The sequence below is a fragment of the Podarcis erhardii genome, assembly GCF_964252035.2.
Source record: "Podarcis erhardii genome assembly, chromosome: 8".
NCBI lineage: Eukaryota > Metazoa > Chordata > Lepidosauria > Squamata > Lacertidae > Podarcis > Podarcis erhardii.
Genome location: NC_138499.1, coordinates 62,179,647 through 62,200,895, shown reverse-complemented (window position 1 = coordinate 62,200,895; position 21,249 = coordinate 62,179,647). Strand labels below are relative to the sequence as shown.

General features: G+C 39.3%; 1 protein-coding gene across 2 annotated transcripts in view; it reads left to right on the top strand.

Annotated features, from left to right (window-relative positions):
- Positions 1–21,249, top strand: part of DTNBP1 (dystrobrevin binding protein 1) — a 45,514-nt gene that overhangs the window by 4,480 nt on the left and 19,785 nt on the right. For both annotated transcript variants that reach the window (XM_081873449.1, XM_081873450.1), the window contains 4 exons: positions 500–560; positions 2,556–2,688; positions 5,952–6,084; positions 9,574–9,596. In XM_081873449.1, coding sequence (XP_081729575.1) covers positions 500–560; positions 2,556–2,688; positions 5,952–6,084; positions 9,574–9,596 — 350 coding nt within the window. The remainder of the gene's footprint in view (positions 1–499; positions 561–2,555; positions 2,689–5,951; positions 6,085–9,573; positions 9,597–21,249) is intronic.

The window sequence follows — 21,249 nt, the reverse complement described above, 5'->3', positions numbered from 1 at the left end:
CAGCAGTCTCGAACCCCTCTAAGCCTTGTTTAGCTGTGTAGGGTAATTGCTTATCTAAGAAATTTGGCTTACATTTAAAAGTTGTGTTATTGGCCCAGGTTTTAGACCTTGTGGTTTCTAAGAGCTTAAGAAATGTGAATCTGGATAAGGCTCCAGTGCTAACGGGAGTTTTTAAATATAAACATGTTTTCATATTGTGATCTTAAGCTGCAATCCTGCAGAATTCTCCACAATACTTGCTACCAAATAGATGTGCATAGAACTGTGCAATTAATCTCTGCAAAATTATGAAAAAGTGCTTGCTTTCTAAGCCTTGACATCCCGAGTGCTTTGAGTTCAAGATTGTTTGACTTAATACATTATAAACAGTAGTTTTTCTTGGTAGCTATATATATATTTTCTAACAGCAAATAAGCACTTTAGTTCAGGACAGCTAGGTGAGCTTGTGGCCATAACCTTAAGTATAAGTCCAATGATATCACTGTTTTCTTTTGTGAAGATATGAAGATACTTGGGCAACTCTTCACAGAGGAGCAAAAGAATGTGCAAAAGCTGGAGAGGTAAAACATTAACTAACTAACATACAAACATTTTGTTTAAAAACTACTTTGCAGTTGTTTAGGTATTTTGCATTTAGGAAGGTACACATCTCTCTCATATAAATGAGAATTCACCATGTAACATCTGTTTGAAAGAATCCTGAACGTTGATCAGCATTACTTAACTGGGAACCTGGTATTTTATGTAGAATGCAGCTCCATCCATGTCAGCTGAAAATCACCCACCCACACAGCTACCTCTACCTCTCTGCTGGCCCAGACAAACCACGTGCTTGCAACATGCATGCCTTACCTAGAGGAGCCTTAGTTTATTCACCCCCCCAAATCCAGTACATTATTAATTGCAGGCAACCATCCAGCACTTCCACACCTTCACTTGAGTTAAATGTTCTCTCTTCACTTGACTTTGATGGATGTTCAACTGAAGTGCTTGGCTATGTTCACACAAATGTACATGGCAGGGAAATTGAAGTGGCATGCTACTCACAGAATAATGGGGTTGTACAGGTTCCTGCAAATTGATATGTCTGTATTTCTGGGGAGCATGTGGGCTACATAGCTGTAAATCTTCAGCATGCTTCTAAATTCATATAACTAATACTAATAGGGAGCTTTGGAGGAAGGGTAGGATTCTAATGTAATAATTAAAAACCTTTGCAAAACTCAAGATGATCACCAACAAAATTAAAATTATTCATATACATTTGCTTCCTGAACTGGTTTAAGAGCAATAGAAATATAGCCACATGTCATCAAATCAGAACTCAAATCAATCTGACTACTTGCAAATAGAAACTAGTTGTGCTTCATTATATATTGTTTCTGTAAGTAAAACACATACACCGTACATAAATATACTTTTCTTTGGCATATTCCTGTTAAATATATTAGGCTTCAAATGTCAAAATATATTATAGAATTAAACCTAACTTACAGTATTGACGACAACGTCAAGGAGTTCCATGTTCATGATTTGCTGGCTTTCTAAGCTGTGGCATGCCTTGGATACTTACAGAATACCAAATATCTAACTGAAATTTCAGCAGAAGGTTTTAAAAACTTTAAACTTTAAAATGTGTAGCAGAAATAATTGCTGAATTGGCATAAACTTTGATTTGATAACTGAATTTACAGTTGTATTCAGTTAAAATCTATTGTTCCAATATTTTTCAAAAAAAATTGTTGTCTTTCAACTTGTACAGCTGCAAAGGTTTGCTTTGTTAAAAGGAAAGACATGAATATGTTAATAGGCACCCTCAGGCCTAGGTGCCAAATGTGGCTCTTGAAGGCCCCCCCCCCGACATTCACACCCCCTTCCCCTGGGTCATGTATCTCACTGGCCCTTCATTGCATCTCCTTAAGTGCTTTTGCCTGGCTGTATTTTGTACTGTGATAATGACTCTTGCTTGCTGGAATGGAAAGCAAAAGTAAGTGTGTGTGTGTGTGTGTGTGTGTGTGTGTGTGTGTGTAGAGACTTAACTCTTGCATGGATGGAATGTAGTATTCTGTAGAATAAAAGTCACATTTGCGGCTCTGCCTCTGTGAAGGCTGCCTGCGAGCAAATGTGACCTCAGGCTGAAAAAGGTCCCCCATCCCTGCAGTAATAAAGAGTTGACTGAATAGACTATGGGATATTGGAGTACATAATGCAACATGTTAAAATTAATGTTAAATTGAGAGTTTATCATAATCAGAATTTGCATTTCAAAGTAAATGACATTCACTTTTGGAGAGACCATGGCCAGGTGTATGTCTTGAAGAATACTTTTGCAAACTTGGAAAAATATTTAGTATAGTGCATTAGCATAACTTTGAATAGTATTTTTGTTTTATTTGAAATCTCTGTTTTATCTGTATTTTGCACTGAAAATATTGTGAATTGAAATATGTAGCTATTTAAGGCTTTGGCAGCTGACTCATGAGCCCTATCAGAGGTTTGGAGAGTTAAAATAAATTTAATAATGTTAGTTTTATCCTTGGCTTTAAACATTGCAGCTGGTGGATAGTGAAGTTGTGATGCTTTCTGCTCACTGGGAGAAGAAGAGAAGCAGTCTCCTAGACCTTCAGGAACAGCTCCAGCAAATTCCAGGTTTTTTAGCAGATTTGGAATCTACAACCACTAGCTTGAGTAAGTGTGTGTGTTCTGCTTTATTTATTTAAAGATTTGTCCCACCTTTTAGGAAGCTTTCCCCTAAGCAGCTTGAAAATTATGAATATACAAATGTTAAAACATCACAGTTAAAAATTTAATAATGGTATATTAAAGGTATAATAATAAGAATTGGCATACAAAAATTAAAACTATTCATAATAATGCTTTTAAGGAATGTTTCAAGGCACAGAAGGAGGAGGATTGCCAGATTTCCCTAGGGAGAGTGTTCCATGATTGAGGTGTTGCTGCAGAAAGGTCCTGTCTCTGGTACCCTGGGAGATAAAAGAGCAAGACTTGGAAAATTATATTTAGTCCCATGTATGAATGTGGGCAAAGGTGTTTCTTTAAATAGTAGTGTCCCAGATCATGAGCTTCTTCAATTGAGTCCAGACACAAATTGATTTCAGTGTTAGATTCAAATATGTGGTCACGCTATTTCATTTTCTAAACTGTCTTTAAGGGAAGTCTAATGTAGAGAGCTAGTCTTGGCTGCAAATGCCACATAGGCCTCTATTGTTAAAATTGGATACAGGAGAACCACTTCTCCTACATCAAGCTGTCTACTTCATTCTTCAGGAAGTGTGCAGCCCCATCTGGAGCAGGTTATATATCTCCATCCAAATCAGATAGATTCCTAACTAACAGCATGACTGTGTTGTCTGGATTAAGCTTCAGTCTGTTAATCTTCCTCTCATTCAGTATTCCCTAAAGACACTGATTCCAAGTTTCTGCTACCTTCTTGGGGTTAATGTACATTTGTTAATTTTTATGATATAAGATATCTTCTCTGGTGCCATTATTTTAGTATTTGAGAAGTTGTTATTCTACTATTTGGAAAGCTCTCTAAAGCACAATTGAAAAAAAAAAGAGTAAAAGTAAATTGGCAGATGCTTGGCATTTGTAAAGTTCATTGTAGGTAGTAAGAAAATAGGGACACCTGGTCATGTAAACTATCTGGAGTTCTGTAAAGTCTCCACTAGGGGGTGCTCAATTGCTACTTTTCCAGAAATCACTATCTAGAATGAGGAAGAGGGGAGCATTGAGGACCACGTTCCCTCTTGGCCAATCATCTGGGACTGCATGCCAGTGGTGGGTGGGGCCAAAACAAGAGTTCGCTTGGCCAGAATTCATATTGCATGTACACCCCCACCATTGCATATATTATATGCATACAGTGTGACTCATCAGCACATACCACATAAAGGCCAGCTTCTATTCACCCCGTCCAAAAACAATTGGGCTTGGGAAAAATCATTTTAGTTTTATGCTTAATTTCTTGGGGTGATATTGATGGGGACTGCAGCTGCGGTTTGTATGGTTAAACCCCCCCCCCAAACTGCACTCTCCATGAATATTGTGTCCTCCCCCCAGCAACTAAGATTAAAAACAACCTAACCAACTGGTTTCATTTGCTTGGAATTGATTGGATTTCATTTCATTGGAACCTATTGAAGTGGTTTTTTTCAGCCTAACCATGGTGTGTGTTGGGCTGTGTGTGTGTGTGTCACAGCATATGTAGAGCATGCAAGTTTAGAAGATCCTGCCTTTATTGAGACTGCTTGTTTCCTGTTGAATGGTATAGTTTAATGTAAACAATCAAATACCCTACATTGTAAGTACAAAAACCTACTCAAACAGTATGTGGGGTTTAAATGATTCCTTGGTTCCTTAAATAGACAAAAACATATTGCACAATTAACATAGATATAAAGTTTAACAGTTGTGCAAGTAAAACAATGCAATAATCAGGAGTTGTAAATTGTTGGTAAAAACAATGATGATCATCATAGACCATACAACTGTAACATGCTGTAAAGACAAAATAAAAAAATTCCTTCCAGTAGCACCTTAAAGACCAACTAAGTTAGTTCTTGGTATGAGCTTTCGTGTGCCTGCACACTTCTTCAGATACACTGAAACAGAAGTCACCAGACCCTTCTATATAGTGAGAAGGTGGGGAGGGGTATTACTCAGAAGGGTGGTGGGATTGGGTGATAGGCAGATAGCTGTGATGAGCCTGTTGACAACTCTTAACGACTGCAATAGGTCTTACAGGAAAAAGCAAGGGGTGAGAAGGTGAAAAATGGCTTTGTCATGTATAATGAGATAAGAATCCAATGTCTTTGTTCAGACCAGGTCTCTCCATGGTTTTAAGTTTGGTAATGAGTTGCAATTCAGCAGCTTCTCTTTCCAGTCTATTTCTGAAATTCCTTTGTAATAGAACAGCTACTTTGAGATCTTGTATAGAATGTCCTGGGAGATTGAAGTGTTCTCCTACTGGTTTCTCTGTCTTGTGATTCCTGATGTCGGATTTATGTCCGCTGCTGAATTGCAACTCATTACCAAACTTAAAACCATGGAGAGACCTGGTCTGAACAAAGACATTGGATTCTTATCTCATTATACATGACAAAGCCATTTTTCACCTTCTCACCCCTTGCTTTTTCGTGTAAGACCTATTGCAGTCGTTAAGAGTCGTCAACAGGCTCATCACAGCTATCTGCCTATCACCCATTCCCACCACCCTTCTGAGTAATACCCCTCCCCACCTTCTCACTATATAGAAGGGTCTGGTGACTTCTGTTTCAGTGTATCTGAAGAAGTGTGCATGCACACGAAAGCTCATACCTAGAACTAACTTAGTTGGTCTTTAAGGTGCTACTGGAAGTAATTTTTTTATTTTGTCTTGACTATGGCAGACCAACACGGCTACCTACCTGTATGCTGTAAAGAGCCTGTGATCACTCATCATATTTCACAACCACATGAGTAGGGCAGGCAATAACGGAGCACTAAATTTTGTTTAATGTTGTTGGTGTGTGTGTGGACACAGATAGTCTGTGTTGCTTCTTTCTCCGTACAACATCTTGATCAGTGTTGTGGAGTGGAAAGGGATTTCTCCCTGTGATGGGTGGCTACTGGGTCCTTCTGTGTGTGCTCCATAGGATATTGCACCTTAGGAAGTTTATGGAATAAAGTCACTAGATTTTTCTACATGGATCTTCTTTCATGTAGTGATTGTTCAGTGAAGCCTAGGCCAGTATTGAGGGAGAGTGTTGGTGGGAAGGGAAAAGGAGGGAAGAAGAACCTTCTTTCCTCATTGGACGTATCCCCAGTCGGTGTGATTAGTTTTGAGACATCACTTGTTTGCCAAGATAAGCAAAATTTTCTTTAAAATCACCACAAATTATGTTTCTAATGGTTTGCCTATTTTGATATTTGAATATCTTGTTACACAGTCCAACTGGAAGCAAATTTTAAGGAAATGGAAAATCATTTACTTTATCTTGAAGACCTCTGTGGACAGTGTGAATTGGAAAGATACAAGCATATGCAAGTACTACAGCTTGAAAATTACAAAAAGACTAAACGGTGAGTTTATTATGATTTTAAAGATTTATTTTTGGTGCTATTGACTGTGAATTCCTTCTTTCTGTGCAAATATATGTTCATCTTAAATATCTTCTTGTCTGAGAATGGAAACTTGAGGTCCCAGAATCCTTCATGGAAAGGAATTATCTGCTTGCAGTTGGCTTTCAAATTCAGGTTGTAGTTTCATGCCCCATTGAATGTGGAATGGAGTAAGCATGCTTAAGATTGTGCTGAATATGTGCTAGAAAAAGTTTCACTTTGGGTATTTTAGGCCTTCAGTCTTCTACTAATTGCAGTGACTTGATCTGCCTTATTAGTCATCTTCTGTCAACATTGCTCTGATTCATAGTAAAGGGCATTGCATAGTAATTGTGGACTCCATTTCTTTGGTAACAGATGAAAAAATAAATGCTTCTAGCAATGGCAGGGACCAGCTATTTCTGGGTGAGCTAAATGATAAATTGGTTCATCAAGTTGTCACTCACCTCTTGGAAGAAAAGGTAGTGTCTGGTTTGCTGCTGACATATAGTGAGGATAAGATAAATGGTGTTAGGAATAAACTTGGATCAAGTGATCATGACTTAGTCTGGTTTGATTTAATTAGCAGGCCAGTTGGATTTAGAATTGCAGCCAAGCTATTTGATTTCTAAAGGACATATTTTGACATACTCTGGAGACATATTAGTGAGGTGATTTGCATCGTAGGGTTTATACCCTTGAAGAAAAGAGCTGGAATTATGCATTAAATTTACACCAAGTAAGATGGTGAACTCTTTTGGAGGAAAAAATCTAAAGATGCAACCAGATGAACAAAATTGGAGGATAACAGAGTGAAAAATTACTTATACAGTGGTACCTTGGTTTACAAACTTAATCCATTCCGGAAGCCCGTTCTTAAACCGAAACCATTCTTAAACCAAGGCGCGCTTTCCCTAATGAGGCCTCCCACCACCAGTGCCCTTCCACTGTTTGGATTCCGTTCTTAGACTGAGGTAAAGTTCGCAAACTGGGATACTACTTCCGGTTTTGCGGAGTTTGTAAACCAAATAGTTCATAAACAGGGCTGTTCTTAAACCGAGGTACTACTGTACAGAACAAGGAAGGCCTTTTATTGTCAAAGACTTACCAACCAATTTCTGTTCTAATAATTTGAGAGAGAGAACTCAATTAATGGGATACATTATTGTCAGAATGTTATTAACAACTGCCATTCAAGAAAGAATATAGTATACACAAATCTTCCCTTTTAGAATGTTTCTTGAGATGCTTGTATTATAACAGAGGAAGATGTAGTTGCTTTCTATCCCACATTGCAGCACCTATTCAGATACCAGACAAATGAGGCTTTTTTCTAAGGTGACTCACCTACCCAGTTCAGGTGTAACATTCTCAACTCAACAAACTCTAGTTTCCCCTTCTAGCAGGGATAAATTCACAGGCTACCACCTCCTTATGCACCATCTGCAAGAAAACCTTATGGTTTGTTAAACCACAGTTTCGCTATAAAGTCTACATTAGGAAACTGATATAAGCATTCCCTAAAGTCCAAAGTCTGCCAAGTACTGCATACGAACCATGATCAATCCTAGTTGGTACGGTGTGCTTAAATCACAGTTTTCAGGTTTGAACATTGCAGGGAAACTGTAGTTTCACCATTTCCAGAGGGGTATGCATGTTAGTCTGTTGCAGCAAAAACCAAAGAGAATTTTGTGCTATTCCATGCACATGATGAAGTGGTGTACAAAAAGTTATGCCATAATAAATTTGAGGTGGCATAACTGATTAAAATTTGTCCTTGTTAATCAGCAGGCTGTGGGCATGAGGAGAGCCCATCCCTCTACTCAGGAGAATGTATGTTATTTAAAGAAATTGAAAGGTAGCAGCACCAGTTTAGGGTGACTGAGCAGGAGTATATAATCCTTATCTGGTGTTCATTATCCATGTGAGTTACCCAAAGGAGAGAAGCTATCCTTAGCAGAAGTGCTCAAGGCAAGGAGAAAGTAAGTGTCCTTGAAGCCACACATGAGTTCAAGGGACCTAATTCCCCGCCTAAGAGTGATTTATATTGGACTTTCATCCAACCTTCACCACAATACTATGATTAGGTTGAGAGATACTTAATGCATTTCCTTTGTGAATAATCAGGGTTTAGAACCTGAGTCCCCCTAAATCCAAACCACCTATCACTGTTCCTCTGTCCTGTTATATTAACTGTACATGTGAAACAAAAGAATTTAAATATACTACATAGCTAAATTCATTTCAATATTCATTTCTGACTTGAACCTTTTTTCCTTGCTTAAAAAACTACCATTCCCCTGAAGATGACATTTGCTAATGCCAGCTGTGCCTATTGGCAACATTCATGATTTGACATTGCTCCAGAGTCAATATATGCTAGTTTTCAGTGTTGCACTAAATATAGGAATTCCAGCTTGTTGAAAGAAACAGCCTTGTTTTTTTATATAATCTAATTGCCAGTAACTCCTTTGAGATTTCTCTTGAAAGAATGGGTGCTCCCCAGATTACTTCTGTCAAAGAATGTTGTATGTTATGTATTGACTTGAAGCAGGCTGGAATTATTTACAGTTAATCAGAAAGGGTGCACTGGAAAAGGTTTACCTTATTATGTAGAAATGAGCACTGTGTCCTTGATTAAGCATTGCTAATATTGATCTTGGTTTGAGAAGAATGATTTCTTTGGTAGATGTTTGTAGAAATCAGCACCCTTATAGACTATTGCTTCTCCATCTCTCTGAATGTAGCCATCCAGGTACATTTGGCTTCAAGATACTGTGTATTTTACCGTTCTTTATATTATAGAACTTCATCTTTCCCTCAAGCAATTTCTGTTACAGTTTTATCATGCATACAATTTTCTACAAGTAATAAATGCTAAAATGTAGAATTACACTAAATCCTTCAACTCTGAAGTTCATTTAGAGTAGTCTTTATACTTATTTTATTAATATGATTGGATATATGACTTCCGTTGTATCCGAATTAATAATGCCAATAATTGAAAGCACTTTTTAGAACTTGATAAAGATACTTAAACTATTTCAAATTACTTGCTTTTAAATTCTTGCACAGATTAATTGGTTATACTGTTCATTCAAAGCTGTTTTTGCAGTCAGTGGGAATAAAATATATCAACTGTTGATTGACTTGAGATGAATTTATTGTGTATAATAATGCTGTTTTATACACCCTGATTATGAGAAGCAGTCTTATATACTTAACATACAGTCATACCTTGGGATGAATGTGTCATGCGCAGAAGCTCCAAAACGTGACGCGTGGACATGGGTTACGTTCGCTTCAGGATGCGAACGGGGCTCCGGAACAGATTCCGTTCGCATCCCGAGGTACCACTGTATTTATAAAAATCACACAACCTTATATTCTTTTCCTGTTGCTGACAAAAAGTTTTGTGCATCTAAACTTGTGATCATGCATTTTGTTTTGTTTCCTTCCCCCCTTTTACAGGAAAGAACTTGAGATCTTCAAAGGTAATTCAAATCCTCCCCCTACCCCTTAGGACAACTTTTACAAAATCAAATGTAACAAAAGATATCTATTTCACTTTTGTTTCTGTATTGCACTGCTTAACTTCTGGCAGACCTGTTCTGCAGATCAGCTTTAGCTACCATAATGCAAACAAGCATCTTACTCTGTCTTCCTGGCTATATATGTTTCTTGTTGAAGTAAATAAGTAATGCTCTGTTGTGCTGATATGCTGGTAGTAAAGTTAATAAACAGTGAGCCTGAATTTTGAACTCCTTGACACTCCTTGACTGAGTGTTCCGGTTTGCGAACGTTCTTTGGAACCCGAACATCCAATGTATGTTCTGCAGCTTCTGGTTGGCTGCAGGAGGTTCCTGCAGCCAATTGTAAGCTGCGCCTTGGTTTCCGTACGTTCTGGAAGTCGAACGAACTTCTGGAATGGATTCCATTCGGCTTCCGAGGTACGACTGCTCAGTGCCTTGCATGTCTTCTGGGATGTCCTGGTTGCTGTCTGAATGTACCAGTCCCTGACAAGAGGAGAATGGCGTCACTGGCATATGTTAAAACTCAATATAGAAATTGGAGGAACTGGTTGCTTTCGATATTCCAAGGATTAATTTATATTTAATTTATATTTACGACCGTATTGATTTTTGTCATTTATGTTATTTTATGGATTATAACTTGCTCTTAGATCATTTGATATAGAAAGGGTTAGCAATTAAAGTTAATATTAATAAAGTTGTACAACTGTGTGTATTTGGGAAGCTCTGTTGTAGACTACAATGATGATGAATAGTAAATATATATTTCTGACTTCCCAGTTTCATATAATAGTTAATTTTATTTCTCCCGTGAAGCAATTATTGTAATCCTTGAAAAACTAATTTTGACTGCCATAAAATGTCAGTGATTTCCAAATGTATGTATTCAAGTGGACACTTCCATTTCAGGTGTAAAGCATACTTGATTATTTCTTTGTTCTAAATTGCAATACAGTGGTGCCTCGCAAGACGAAATTAATCCGTTCCGTGAGGCTCTTTGTATAGCGGTTTTTTCGTCTTGCGAAGCAAGCCCATTGACAGCTTAGCGGATTAGCGCTATTAGCGGTTTAGCGGCTTTTAGCGGATCAGCTGATAAGCGGCTTATCAGCGGATCAGCTGATAAGTGGCTTAGGGCTTAGGAAAGGGGGGGGGAAACCCCGCAGGAACTCGCAAGACATTTTTGTCTTGCGAAGCAAGCCCATAGGGAAATTCGTTTTGCGAAGCGCCTCCAAAACGGAAAACCCTTTCGTCTAGCGGGTTTTCCGTCTTGCGAGGCGTTCGTCTTGCGGGGCACCACTGTATGAGTTTCAGCTACAGATAGAATAGGCAATGCCAGCTGAAATCTGCCTCCCCCCCCTTCAGATCTTTTGAAAAAAATTGTAATAAAGTTTTCAATACTTTCTAACAGTTTCATGTGGAGATGAGAACTGGTCTTGAAACATGTCTTAAATAGTGATGTGATCCAGAATTGTCTATGAGGGAGTAGATGTATCTGAGAAGTCCTAACCATTTTCTATGAATACTTGGATATAATTAAAGGTTTTATTTGCAACATGGCTGCCACTCATCCCCCCCCCATAGAAAGTACAATACTGGCAAGGAAATTACATGATGCTGTATTTGTTTGTGTTACTGATACTGCGCAGGGTTAAACATCACTAGACTAGATTGAGGTTGTTAACCATGCTGCAAATATATTGGCTACATTTGCATGTCACTGTAAGCCATAAATCATTGGCTTACTGTACGTTAGTGAATTGTACATACTTCTCTTTTTTCTACTCATGCTGGAAGGGAACAAATTATTATCCCTGACTTAGTGCTACATCTGAACCAAGGATCTTAGTTTGTTGTGCTCCTGACAAACCATGATCTGTAGCGCAGCTATGTTCTTGGCTTATTGATCCTGGTTGGAGCAAAATAAACCACAATCCCTGTGTTTTACTGATTAAAATTGCCACCTGCTGATTAATAAACTAAAATGTTAATTAAAACTCTCAGTAAAAGCTTGTGGTAAGAGGAAACACTTGATAATGGTGGTGATAATAATTTATTATTTCTACCCTGCCTATCTTTTTTTAAAAAAAATAAATGTTTATTAGAGTTTCCAATTTAATACAAAAAACAAAAGTACACAATTACACAATTAAAAAACAAAAACAAAACACATATAATTTCCAATACTTATTTCTATTACCTTGTTTCTTGGACCTCCTCTCACCTCCCCCTTTTGTATTCCAGTTCAAATCTTAATTCAGCAAATCCTTATTGTAACTTATTATGACTTATTTTAACTTATTACTCCACTTTTACATTACAGCTGGAAACCACTTGATTTCTGTCCAACAACTTTCTAACATTCGTTAATTTTACAATATTTCTGCAAGTAATCTTTGAATTTCCTCCAGTCCTCTTCCGCCGACTCTTTTCCCTGGTCTTGAATTCTGCCAGTCATTTCTGCCAGTCCCATACAGTCAATCATCTTCATCTGCCATTCTTCCAGAGTGGGTAGATCTTGTGTCTTCCAATATTTTGCATATTTCTACCCTGCCTATCGGGCTGGGTTTCCCCAGCCACACTGGACGGATTTAAACAGAACATTAAAAACAGAAAAAAACTTCAAACATTAAAAACTTCCCTAAACAGGGCTGCCTTCAGATGTCTTCTAAAAGTCGGATAGTTGTTTATTTCTCTGACATCTGATGGGAGGGCGTTCCACGGGGCAGGTGCCACTACTGAGAAGGTCCTCTGCCTGGTTCCCTGTAACCTCACTTCTCGCAGAGAGGGAACCGCCAGAAGGCCCTCAGTGCTGGACCTCAGTGTCTGCGCTGAACGATGGGGGTGGAGACACTCCTTCAGGTATACTGGGTTGAGGCCGTTTAGTGCTTTAAAGGTTCGCATCAGCGCTTTGAATTGTGCTCTGAAACATACTGGGAGCCAATGTAGGTCTTTCAGGACCAGTGTTATATGGTCTCAGTGGCTGTAAGATCCGATATAATTGCCTTGAGATATATATGAATTGATTAGTTCTGTTTTATATCCTCCATTTCTAGTGATATGAGCCTTCAACTGTACTTCTAGTGGGGTTTTTTCTAGGTTGGTGGTGGGAGGTAGGGATATCTTGGATAATTTTAATGACAATTTTAATGTTAACTTCTTTCTGAACTTTGCAAGTTATATACTGTATGGCAGGGATTCAGCAAGTGAGACACATCAGTAGAAGCTTGAACAAGAACTTTGTGTGTTGCACAATGGAGCTTCCCCCTTGCCCTCTTTGCCCCTTGAAATTGTTTTGGGGTGGGGAGTTGAGAGCACTCCTAGAACGGTGGGGGGGGGGAGTGCTATTCCATATGGCAAGTAGAAATGCATGCCCTGACAGAACAATTGGCATAGCATGATGTTGAATTATTCCGTATGTCTTTACTGAGATACGCAGTGTATTCCTTACTGTTGCCTGTTGAGCAGATAATGACGAGGGAGGGTATGCAGGTGATGTTTCTGTTAATGAAACTAGCTTCAAATTGCAGCCTTGAAATAGTGCAAAAAGAGGGAACATAATGCTCCCGTGTAAACGTATGATGCTCCCACAATTACAATGTTGCATGTATAATACTGGGTAGCTCAGAATGTACAACTGGATAAGGTATAAAAAGAGCAGTTAAAATCTGGGAGAGAACACTTTGCACCCCCCTTTTTTCTCCCACTGTGCACAAACAGGTTTAACTGTATGCTTGCATTTAAATCAAGTTTTTTGTTTTTTGCTTGAGAAAGCATTTCTAAATTGTGAAAACTCACATTGTTGAGATTATCAGGCACAGGAATGTTAATGAGTATTTGGCTTAACAGAGCAAATCATAATAAGCTGTGATTGAATAATTTGTGTGATGTGTGTATCGCACATTAGCACAGTGTTTTCAAGTTCAGACTCTCTCTCTCTCTGTATATATGCACGTGTGTGCGCACACCACACACATGCAAAAGGGGAAAAATTTCTAGCAAGACTAGTACATAATCTGTTCTGAAGGGTTATTAAACACAATCATAATTGGTAATTTTGGGAGGGGAGAGCCAAATAAACTGTTCCTATTTAAACTGAAATCTGTTCATCAGTGGCTTAATTGAATAATGTATTGCATTTTGTTAGACAATCAAGTATTAGCTGTTAGTGTATTCCTTATGACCACTTACCACCCCTTTTTCAAACGGCATGTGGTAGCTCCCAGATATAGGCATGCATTCTGGAATACCACATCTGACAGCTTATGTTCAGTTTATGGAGCAACAGTGGAAGAATTTGTCCTTGTTTGTTTCAGTTTTATGTGAATGACCAATTGATGTGGTCTGTCCTGTGTAGTTCTCGAGTGGGGGAATGGATGTGTAGTATCATTCTTTTACGACGGGAAAGATGTACATCACTAGAGCTGCTTAGTAATTGGAGGTTTCACTTGATCAGCACTGTGCTTCTGTTTACTTGCCTGTTTATCTCTGCCATGTCTTCTCCAGGAACCACTGAGAATAATCGGAAGAATTCTTGTAGGTGAAAGTTTATTAATGGTTTTCATCTTTAAAGCTCTTATTGTATTAAAATGCCAGTTAAAGTAATTTGTAAGCTATTTTTTGAGCTTTTGTTTTGCTTGACTTGTACTGTGTATTCTGATAGTGGAATAGCTAGAGATCTTATTTATGTAGCTGAGAAGAGTAAATGAAAAAAATATCCCTGCATATTTATAGCAGGCATTGTTATTCCTTTGCCGTGATTATAAAATGAAATTTTGCAGGCATGAATCTAAGCTGATGATGATCTAGGTCTGTAATTATGTAAGAGTTCATAGAAATGTACATTGCCAGGCATTGAATAAAATTTGCCTAGTACACACTTCTTTCTTTAAAAAAGAAATCATTAAAATTAAATATGATATTAGAGAACAGTAGTCAGGAATCCATTTCTGTTGAATCATTTCTGTAATGTTGACTGCTGGCATCCTTTAGTACAAGCATGCTTTAACATGAAGTAGGTTGTTTCATATTTGGTGGATTGGAGAAAAAGAGTGGTATAAGAGTGGTATACCAATCCAGAACCTTTTTTTCTGCTAGTAATGTTTAAATGAGAGGTTGGTTTCTGATGTGTTCCTTTTTGCTTTTAAAGCAGTCATTGCAAAGCCATGTTTTTAAAAGAGCATTTCCCCACATATGTGAAGAATGAAACAATCAAAATCACTTTTAATTTTTTTTGACTAAAATTTCATATGAAAGATGCAGTTTTGATTTTTTAATGTTTCAAATACATAGTCTATGCATGATTAAACTATATGCTTGCTATAAGATATATGCTTGGTATAAATCCTAGTGCAGAATATGTTTTCATGCAGTTGGGCAATGTTTCCAGATTAGTGTTATCAAATAAATGTTATTACTTTACTCTAGTTCCACTATTAAAAATAAATAAATGATGTACTAATTCAAAAATGGCAGAAATTATTATCCAAAGTGAGAATTCCATTTTACAGTTCTTGCTTTTTTTAAAAAGGCATAAACTCACATTTCTGCAAGTTGGCACTCAGAATTTTGTGTGTTATTCTTTATAGTCTTCACTCTTCTTGCGGTGTCTTTTCATTGCTTTGTTTTGTCCTGTGTTACATGTTAGCATGTTTGTGTGTGTGTGTTTTAGTTAAGCCAACACTGAAGCCTCTCTGAAGTCTAAAAGACTGAGTTCCCAGATGTTGTTAGATTACTGCCCCCATCACACTACCATGGGGAAACTGTTCCAGTGACAATGCCCACATGCTTCCCCTGTCTAGGGTTTGTTTTGGAGGCCCAAGGTAGAGCTTCACATAGTCATTCTGTTGTGAGCTGGCCTCCCCTGCACCTGTACAGATATTGACAATTAATGCATGAGAGGAGCACAACCCCAATTGCATCTCCATCAGCTCCAGGCACAGCATGCAATGACATACCTACAGGCCAGGGGTTCAAATCCCTTTGTGTCGTACACCTACTATTGTATGAGCACAACATACAGTCTCAATGGAAGAAGGAAAGCTTGCACAGTATGTTACCATCATAGCTATATGGGCAGAGAGTACATGCAGCCCTACTGGGATAAAGGTTCAATATCATCTGGTGACACAAAGACTCTTGCCCCACAGCCCAGGGGTCAGCACATGCAGCAAAAGGCATTGACAGCATCAACCTCCAGAGGCTCACTGTATACAATATTGGACTGGGAAGCAGGACGTGGCAGTTTCAGGTCCACCAGAAAAAAGGGCAAATGTAGCCCCCCCCCCTTTTGTATGCCTGGTTAAAGTCATGTCAGGCAAAAGAGAATGTGATTTCAGGACTTGAAGTCATGCTGCAAACACCATGGAGCAGTGCCTGAAACCATATACTATAACAGCTGACAACAATCAAGCACATAATGAGCCATTTGTCTTCTCTTCTGCCAACCTCAACACCTGCATAGATGCCAGGAATGCAGAAGGAATCCTAGCTGGGTGAAACAGCTCACATTTTACATGCAAGGGACCCAAGTTTTAATCTGAGTATTACTCCATACCAGGCACACCTGAGCTAATCAGAAGAGTGCTGCATGGTACCAATAACTCAGCCTGTGTATGGGCCAACAGTCCTTTTCGTTTGCCTCACTCCTGGCAACCTATGTGATCAATCCATTACATACCCTGCTATTTTGCCTGATAGGTTGGTTCTACTGGATAGCACTGTGCAGGGCTCACTGCCTGCTTTTATTTTCATTCCCTGCTGTACATCCTAAGAGGCATTCTAACCTCATGGTAAAGGATCCTTGACTGAACAGGTGTGAAGGGCCACTCCTAAACCCTTCAAGCTCTCAGCCTCTGTGATTTCCATCCTGAGGCCAGCTGAAGCCAGATCATGCTAGAGTGTGGGAAAGCAATCCTTATCTATCAATCTCTGGGAATAAGGAAACAACACATGTGGCAGTTATAGCCCTGATTGATCAGCATCTGGGGTGGAGTAGAACTCAGTAAATCCTGCAAGGAAAAGGCAAACATTTGGGATTGGCAAGATGCCACTCCAGCAGGGTGCTTGTCCTGTTCTTTGCACCAGCCATACCTGCTTCATGTTAGGAGTATCTTCACTTGTTGCAAAACTGTCTGCCATGGAGCTTACAGTGGTAGCTGCGGAACAGTCAGCCTGAGGAGACCAAGAGTAATGAGTAGTAGGCAGCAGCTGGATTATAGCTGAATCTGGATGCAGAATAGGTAGAAAGGCAGAAAGAGACAAGGGAGAGTGGTACCACCCAAGTGCTCATGTGTTCCTCCTGCAGTGACTGTGAGTACACACCCCTTTTTCATCCTTGGGGGTTGCGGTGGAAGTCTGAGTATGCTCTTGCAATGCATTAGGGATAATGGGGTTCAATAGCAGTAGTTGAATTTGAGTGCTTGGCCTTTGCTAATAGCTTACCTGCAGTCTTGGGATGAGTGCTTCACCTTAATGTGGAAAGTATTACTTTCTGCTGAAAGTACATTTTACTGTTAACAACAATGCGGTTCAGGGAAGACACAGTGTTCATGTATGGCTGATGTAGGGATGGGAGACAAGGGAAGCATTTGGAGCAATTCTGCATTGTGTCATGGTTGCCCCTGATCTCTTGCTTACCTGTATGGGGTGCTCCATCCTGGCACCCTCATTGTTGGAGTGAGGTTTGCTGTTGGATATTTGTATCTGGATTCTAAATATAATATACCTGGCGTGGGACCAGAGAAATGTAGCAGTATGTAGCATGCCCTGTTACCTTGAGTTGTGGTCTCCCTGCGTGTGGTGAATATATTGGTGATGATATGCTGTGGTTTGGCATTGAGTTACACCATATGTTATGAGACACAGGTGGGCTTATGGATCGTGAGGTCAGCAGTTTGAATCTGTGTGATAGGGTGAGCTCTTGTTGCTTTTTCCTAGCTCCTGCCAACCTAGCATACCCGCGTGAATAGATGATAATAATTTAATAATAATAATTTATTATTTGTACCCCACCCATCTGGCTGGGTTTCCCCAGCCACTTTGGGCGGCTTCCAACAAAGATTAAAAATACGGTAAAATGTCACACATTAAAAACTTCCCTGAAAAGGGAACTTCCCTGATAAATAGGTACTGCTACAGCAGGATGGTAAATGATGCTTCTGTGTGCTCTGTCGCAGTGTCCTGTGCGCCAGAAGCGGTTTAGTCAAGCTGGCCACATGACCCAGAAAGCTGTCTGCAGACAAATGGTGGCTCCCTTGGCTTGAAAGCAGAAATGAGCACCACACGCAATAGTCGATTTTGACTGGACTTAACCATCCAGGGTCCTTTACCGTTATACCATATGTTACACTCTGTTGTGGGACATGGGTAGGGTGGTTTTCAGTAGAGAGGCAGCAATTTTTAACAACCCCCCCCCCATTGAAGTCAATGAGAGAAATTTCTTGGCACTTGGTCTGGGGCTGATATGAAGTTCCACTGTTGGAACGTATATAGGATACAGCATGTGTTCTGCTTTAGATATTATACTGGTGGAAGATGCCGGATAAATGGGTGAATCTGTCATGGCAGTATCATACCTGGTATTCTACCAATATAGCAAGTCTTCTGCTGAATCTTATAGATCCTTAACTGGCAAATTTTCAGAATAAGATTGTGCCATGATGTATGGCTAAATAATGAAACAAAATACATTTGTTGTTGTCAATTGCTCCATTGGGAAAGCACCTAAGTGGTGATGGTGGTGAATAAAGCAATGATAATCTGAAAGAGATTGGCAGCACAGATATCACAGTGAAGGTTTCGTTCCAGCACATATTTGTACTGAAAATCAGTACATTTAGATGTTCTTGTGAAAAGCTGACTATTACTTGAGCTAGCCAGACAATATTCTAGCACTCGAGTTGTTTATGCTAATCTTCATGAGTGATCTACATCCATACTCTCATGCAACAATATAGATGATAGTGTGGGTTTAAACAATAGATTGAGCAGTCAAGTTTGAGTGTTCAGAGTGCTTGGTAACAATAATATAAATGAACTTATGTGGCTTTTACAACTAACTTTGAATTCTTAGTTTGGTTTTGAAGTGCTTGGTGGCTATCTGACTGAAGGTAGGAAGAAACTAAGAGTGAACACATTTGGGGAGGGTTCAGGGGGGCTTATTTGCTGGCTTCTGCTAGGGCAACAACTTGGTTGAATCTGGCCCAGAAAGCAGCCTCAGTAGGTCAAAATCCAAATTAGACCCTAGTAACATGGAAGGGCCATGTTGATATCAATAAGCAAGATATAAAAGATGTTACTTTAAAATGAAAGTTGATACAGAGAGTCAAACTCTCTTAGACGTCTGCCCACAAATGGTTTATAGAACAGCTTGTTTCCATATGCTTAGAGCTGGATGATTAGAGAATAGATGGTCATACATCAGAAAGATAAATAAAGCTGAGTATTCTGAGTGCTTGGGATGTGTTCGCATTAGAACTTTGATTTTAGTCTAGACTTGGGAATGCTTATGTAGAATCCATTATAAATGGAGGCTGAAAGCTTAATATAAAACTTGCTGGAAGATTTAGCATAAGGGATTGTTTCCTACAGTGCATCTGAAATAGTGAACAGATGCAAATAGCTTTGAAGTAGAAGTGAGTGATTCGTAACCTGATACAGAAATAATAATAATTATTATTTATACCCTGCCCATCTCCCCGGGTTTCTCCAGCAACTCTGGGCAGCTCCCAACAGAATATGTAAAAAAGCAACAAAACACCAAACGTTAAAAACTTCCCTAAACAGGGCTGCAAGGAAGTATTGTATGGATCCTGAATAAAAGTAAAACATGAGTCAGACTAGAGTTGGTGTATGTAAACATATTGTCAAGAGTTAGTCTGACCTAGACACTGGAGGCATTTTGTCCAAGAAATTTTGTCCTCATGGAATGCCTTGAAAAATCTGTTAAGCAGTCTAACTCATCAGTCTAATTCCCTACACCACACCATGGATCGAGCTTCTCCCTCTTCCCTGTAGCCCCCAGTAGCTAAGACAGAGGCAGACCTGGTGTGAGACAGATAATGGATGAGAAATGCTTGCCTGGCTTTAAGGAAAGCAGGGGTCTACTGAGCAGGAGGAGCCTACTCAATAGGAGGCTTTCCCAAGTGCATCTGGTAAGTAGGAAGGGGGTGAGTTGGCTGTTCAACAGCTCACAATAGAGGTCTCTGGACAGCTTTCCTTCTGGTTCAGTCTATCTCACTCCTGTTTACCTTGTCTTGACCCCTGATTGACTATAGATCTGATCATTCCTGGAACTCTCTCAGCTCATTATGTGCCATAATGTTTTGAACACGCATGTGCTCATGTGTAATCTTCCTACCAGTAGAAGACAAGCACAGTAGGGAGTATGTTGGACTAAATGTTTTTCCCTGGTGGTGTGTTTTTGGTTTTAGATGGGTTGCCACATTACCTTATTAGCAGGGATGGGGAATCTTTTTGGCTCAGCAGGTCAGATTCTTAACTGTCTCCACCCCTGCAGACAAGCCTTTTGGACAACTCACTTGTGAGTCAGCTGACATCATTATGATTTTAGATGATTGATAGGTGCATTGCCTTGCCTACCTTTCAAAGTCCCTTTTTCAGTGTTTCCAAAGTGCCTGACAGCCAGCTTGGTTGCTGGATGCTCATTTTTGTATTTGATATAAGAAGAAAGCCCTAGTTTCCCTGTCTGGGAGTAGTACCTTGCCCAGCCCTACACTTGAGATCTCTGTGGTCTTTCCCCCTACCAGCCTCAACCTAAGGTTGAAAGAGATGCACTGACAAGTTAAGTTTCAAATGAATACATTCCATATAAGAGTAATGCATTAAATGCAAAATAAATAATTATGAAGACTGCTCAGACTAAGTCTGGGTCTGCTTTTATCTTCTGGACTCAAATAGAAAATACCTTGCTCTCTGCAACTAGAACATTAGCTCAAGCCTACTTATTATTTTACAAGAGAAGTTACATAAAATAATGTAATTTTATCAAGATAACTGGGTGATTGGGTGGTGGTCTTCCTTAGAGCAGACCTATTCAACATTGCAATTTTCAGTTTTTCCATTTGTTGCAAGCATTGCAGCTTGCCAGATAGAATGATCTCACCTCTCCTCTCCCTGCACACTGTTCTGGGGATTCTTCCGACCTGCTCAGGCAGCTTTGGGAGGAGGAGGGTGAGAATAGGGGGAAACCCATTGTGCAAGTTGAAATCCTTGTGTAGGACTTCTAACCAGGACTGTTTAGGTGAATCCCACCCACTGAAATTAATGAATGTGACTAACTTGGGTTTATTAATTTTGGTAGTTTTACACTGAGTCAAACTTAGTTTGATACAAGCCATTCACGCTATCTTACTGCTTTTCAGAAAGACTGAAGGCGCTAGTTCTGTAAAAAAGAAAAACACTAAACTATCTGAAAATTTAAGAACTGTTGGCATTTAGCTAAGAAGAACAAAAACTTCCAGGTCAATGCTTCCCAAACAAGGGAACTTACAATGTTTGAAATTGCTGTCTCTTTTTTTGGACATGAAATGGTCCTTCAAAAGGAAATACTTGCTTAAAGTAAGGGCTATTTGTTTCGGAACTCTTAAGGCAGAGT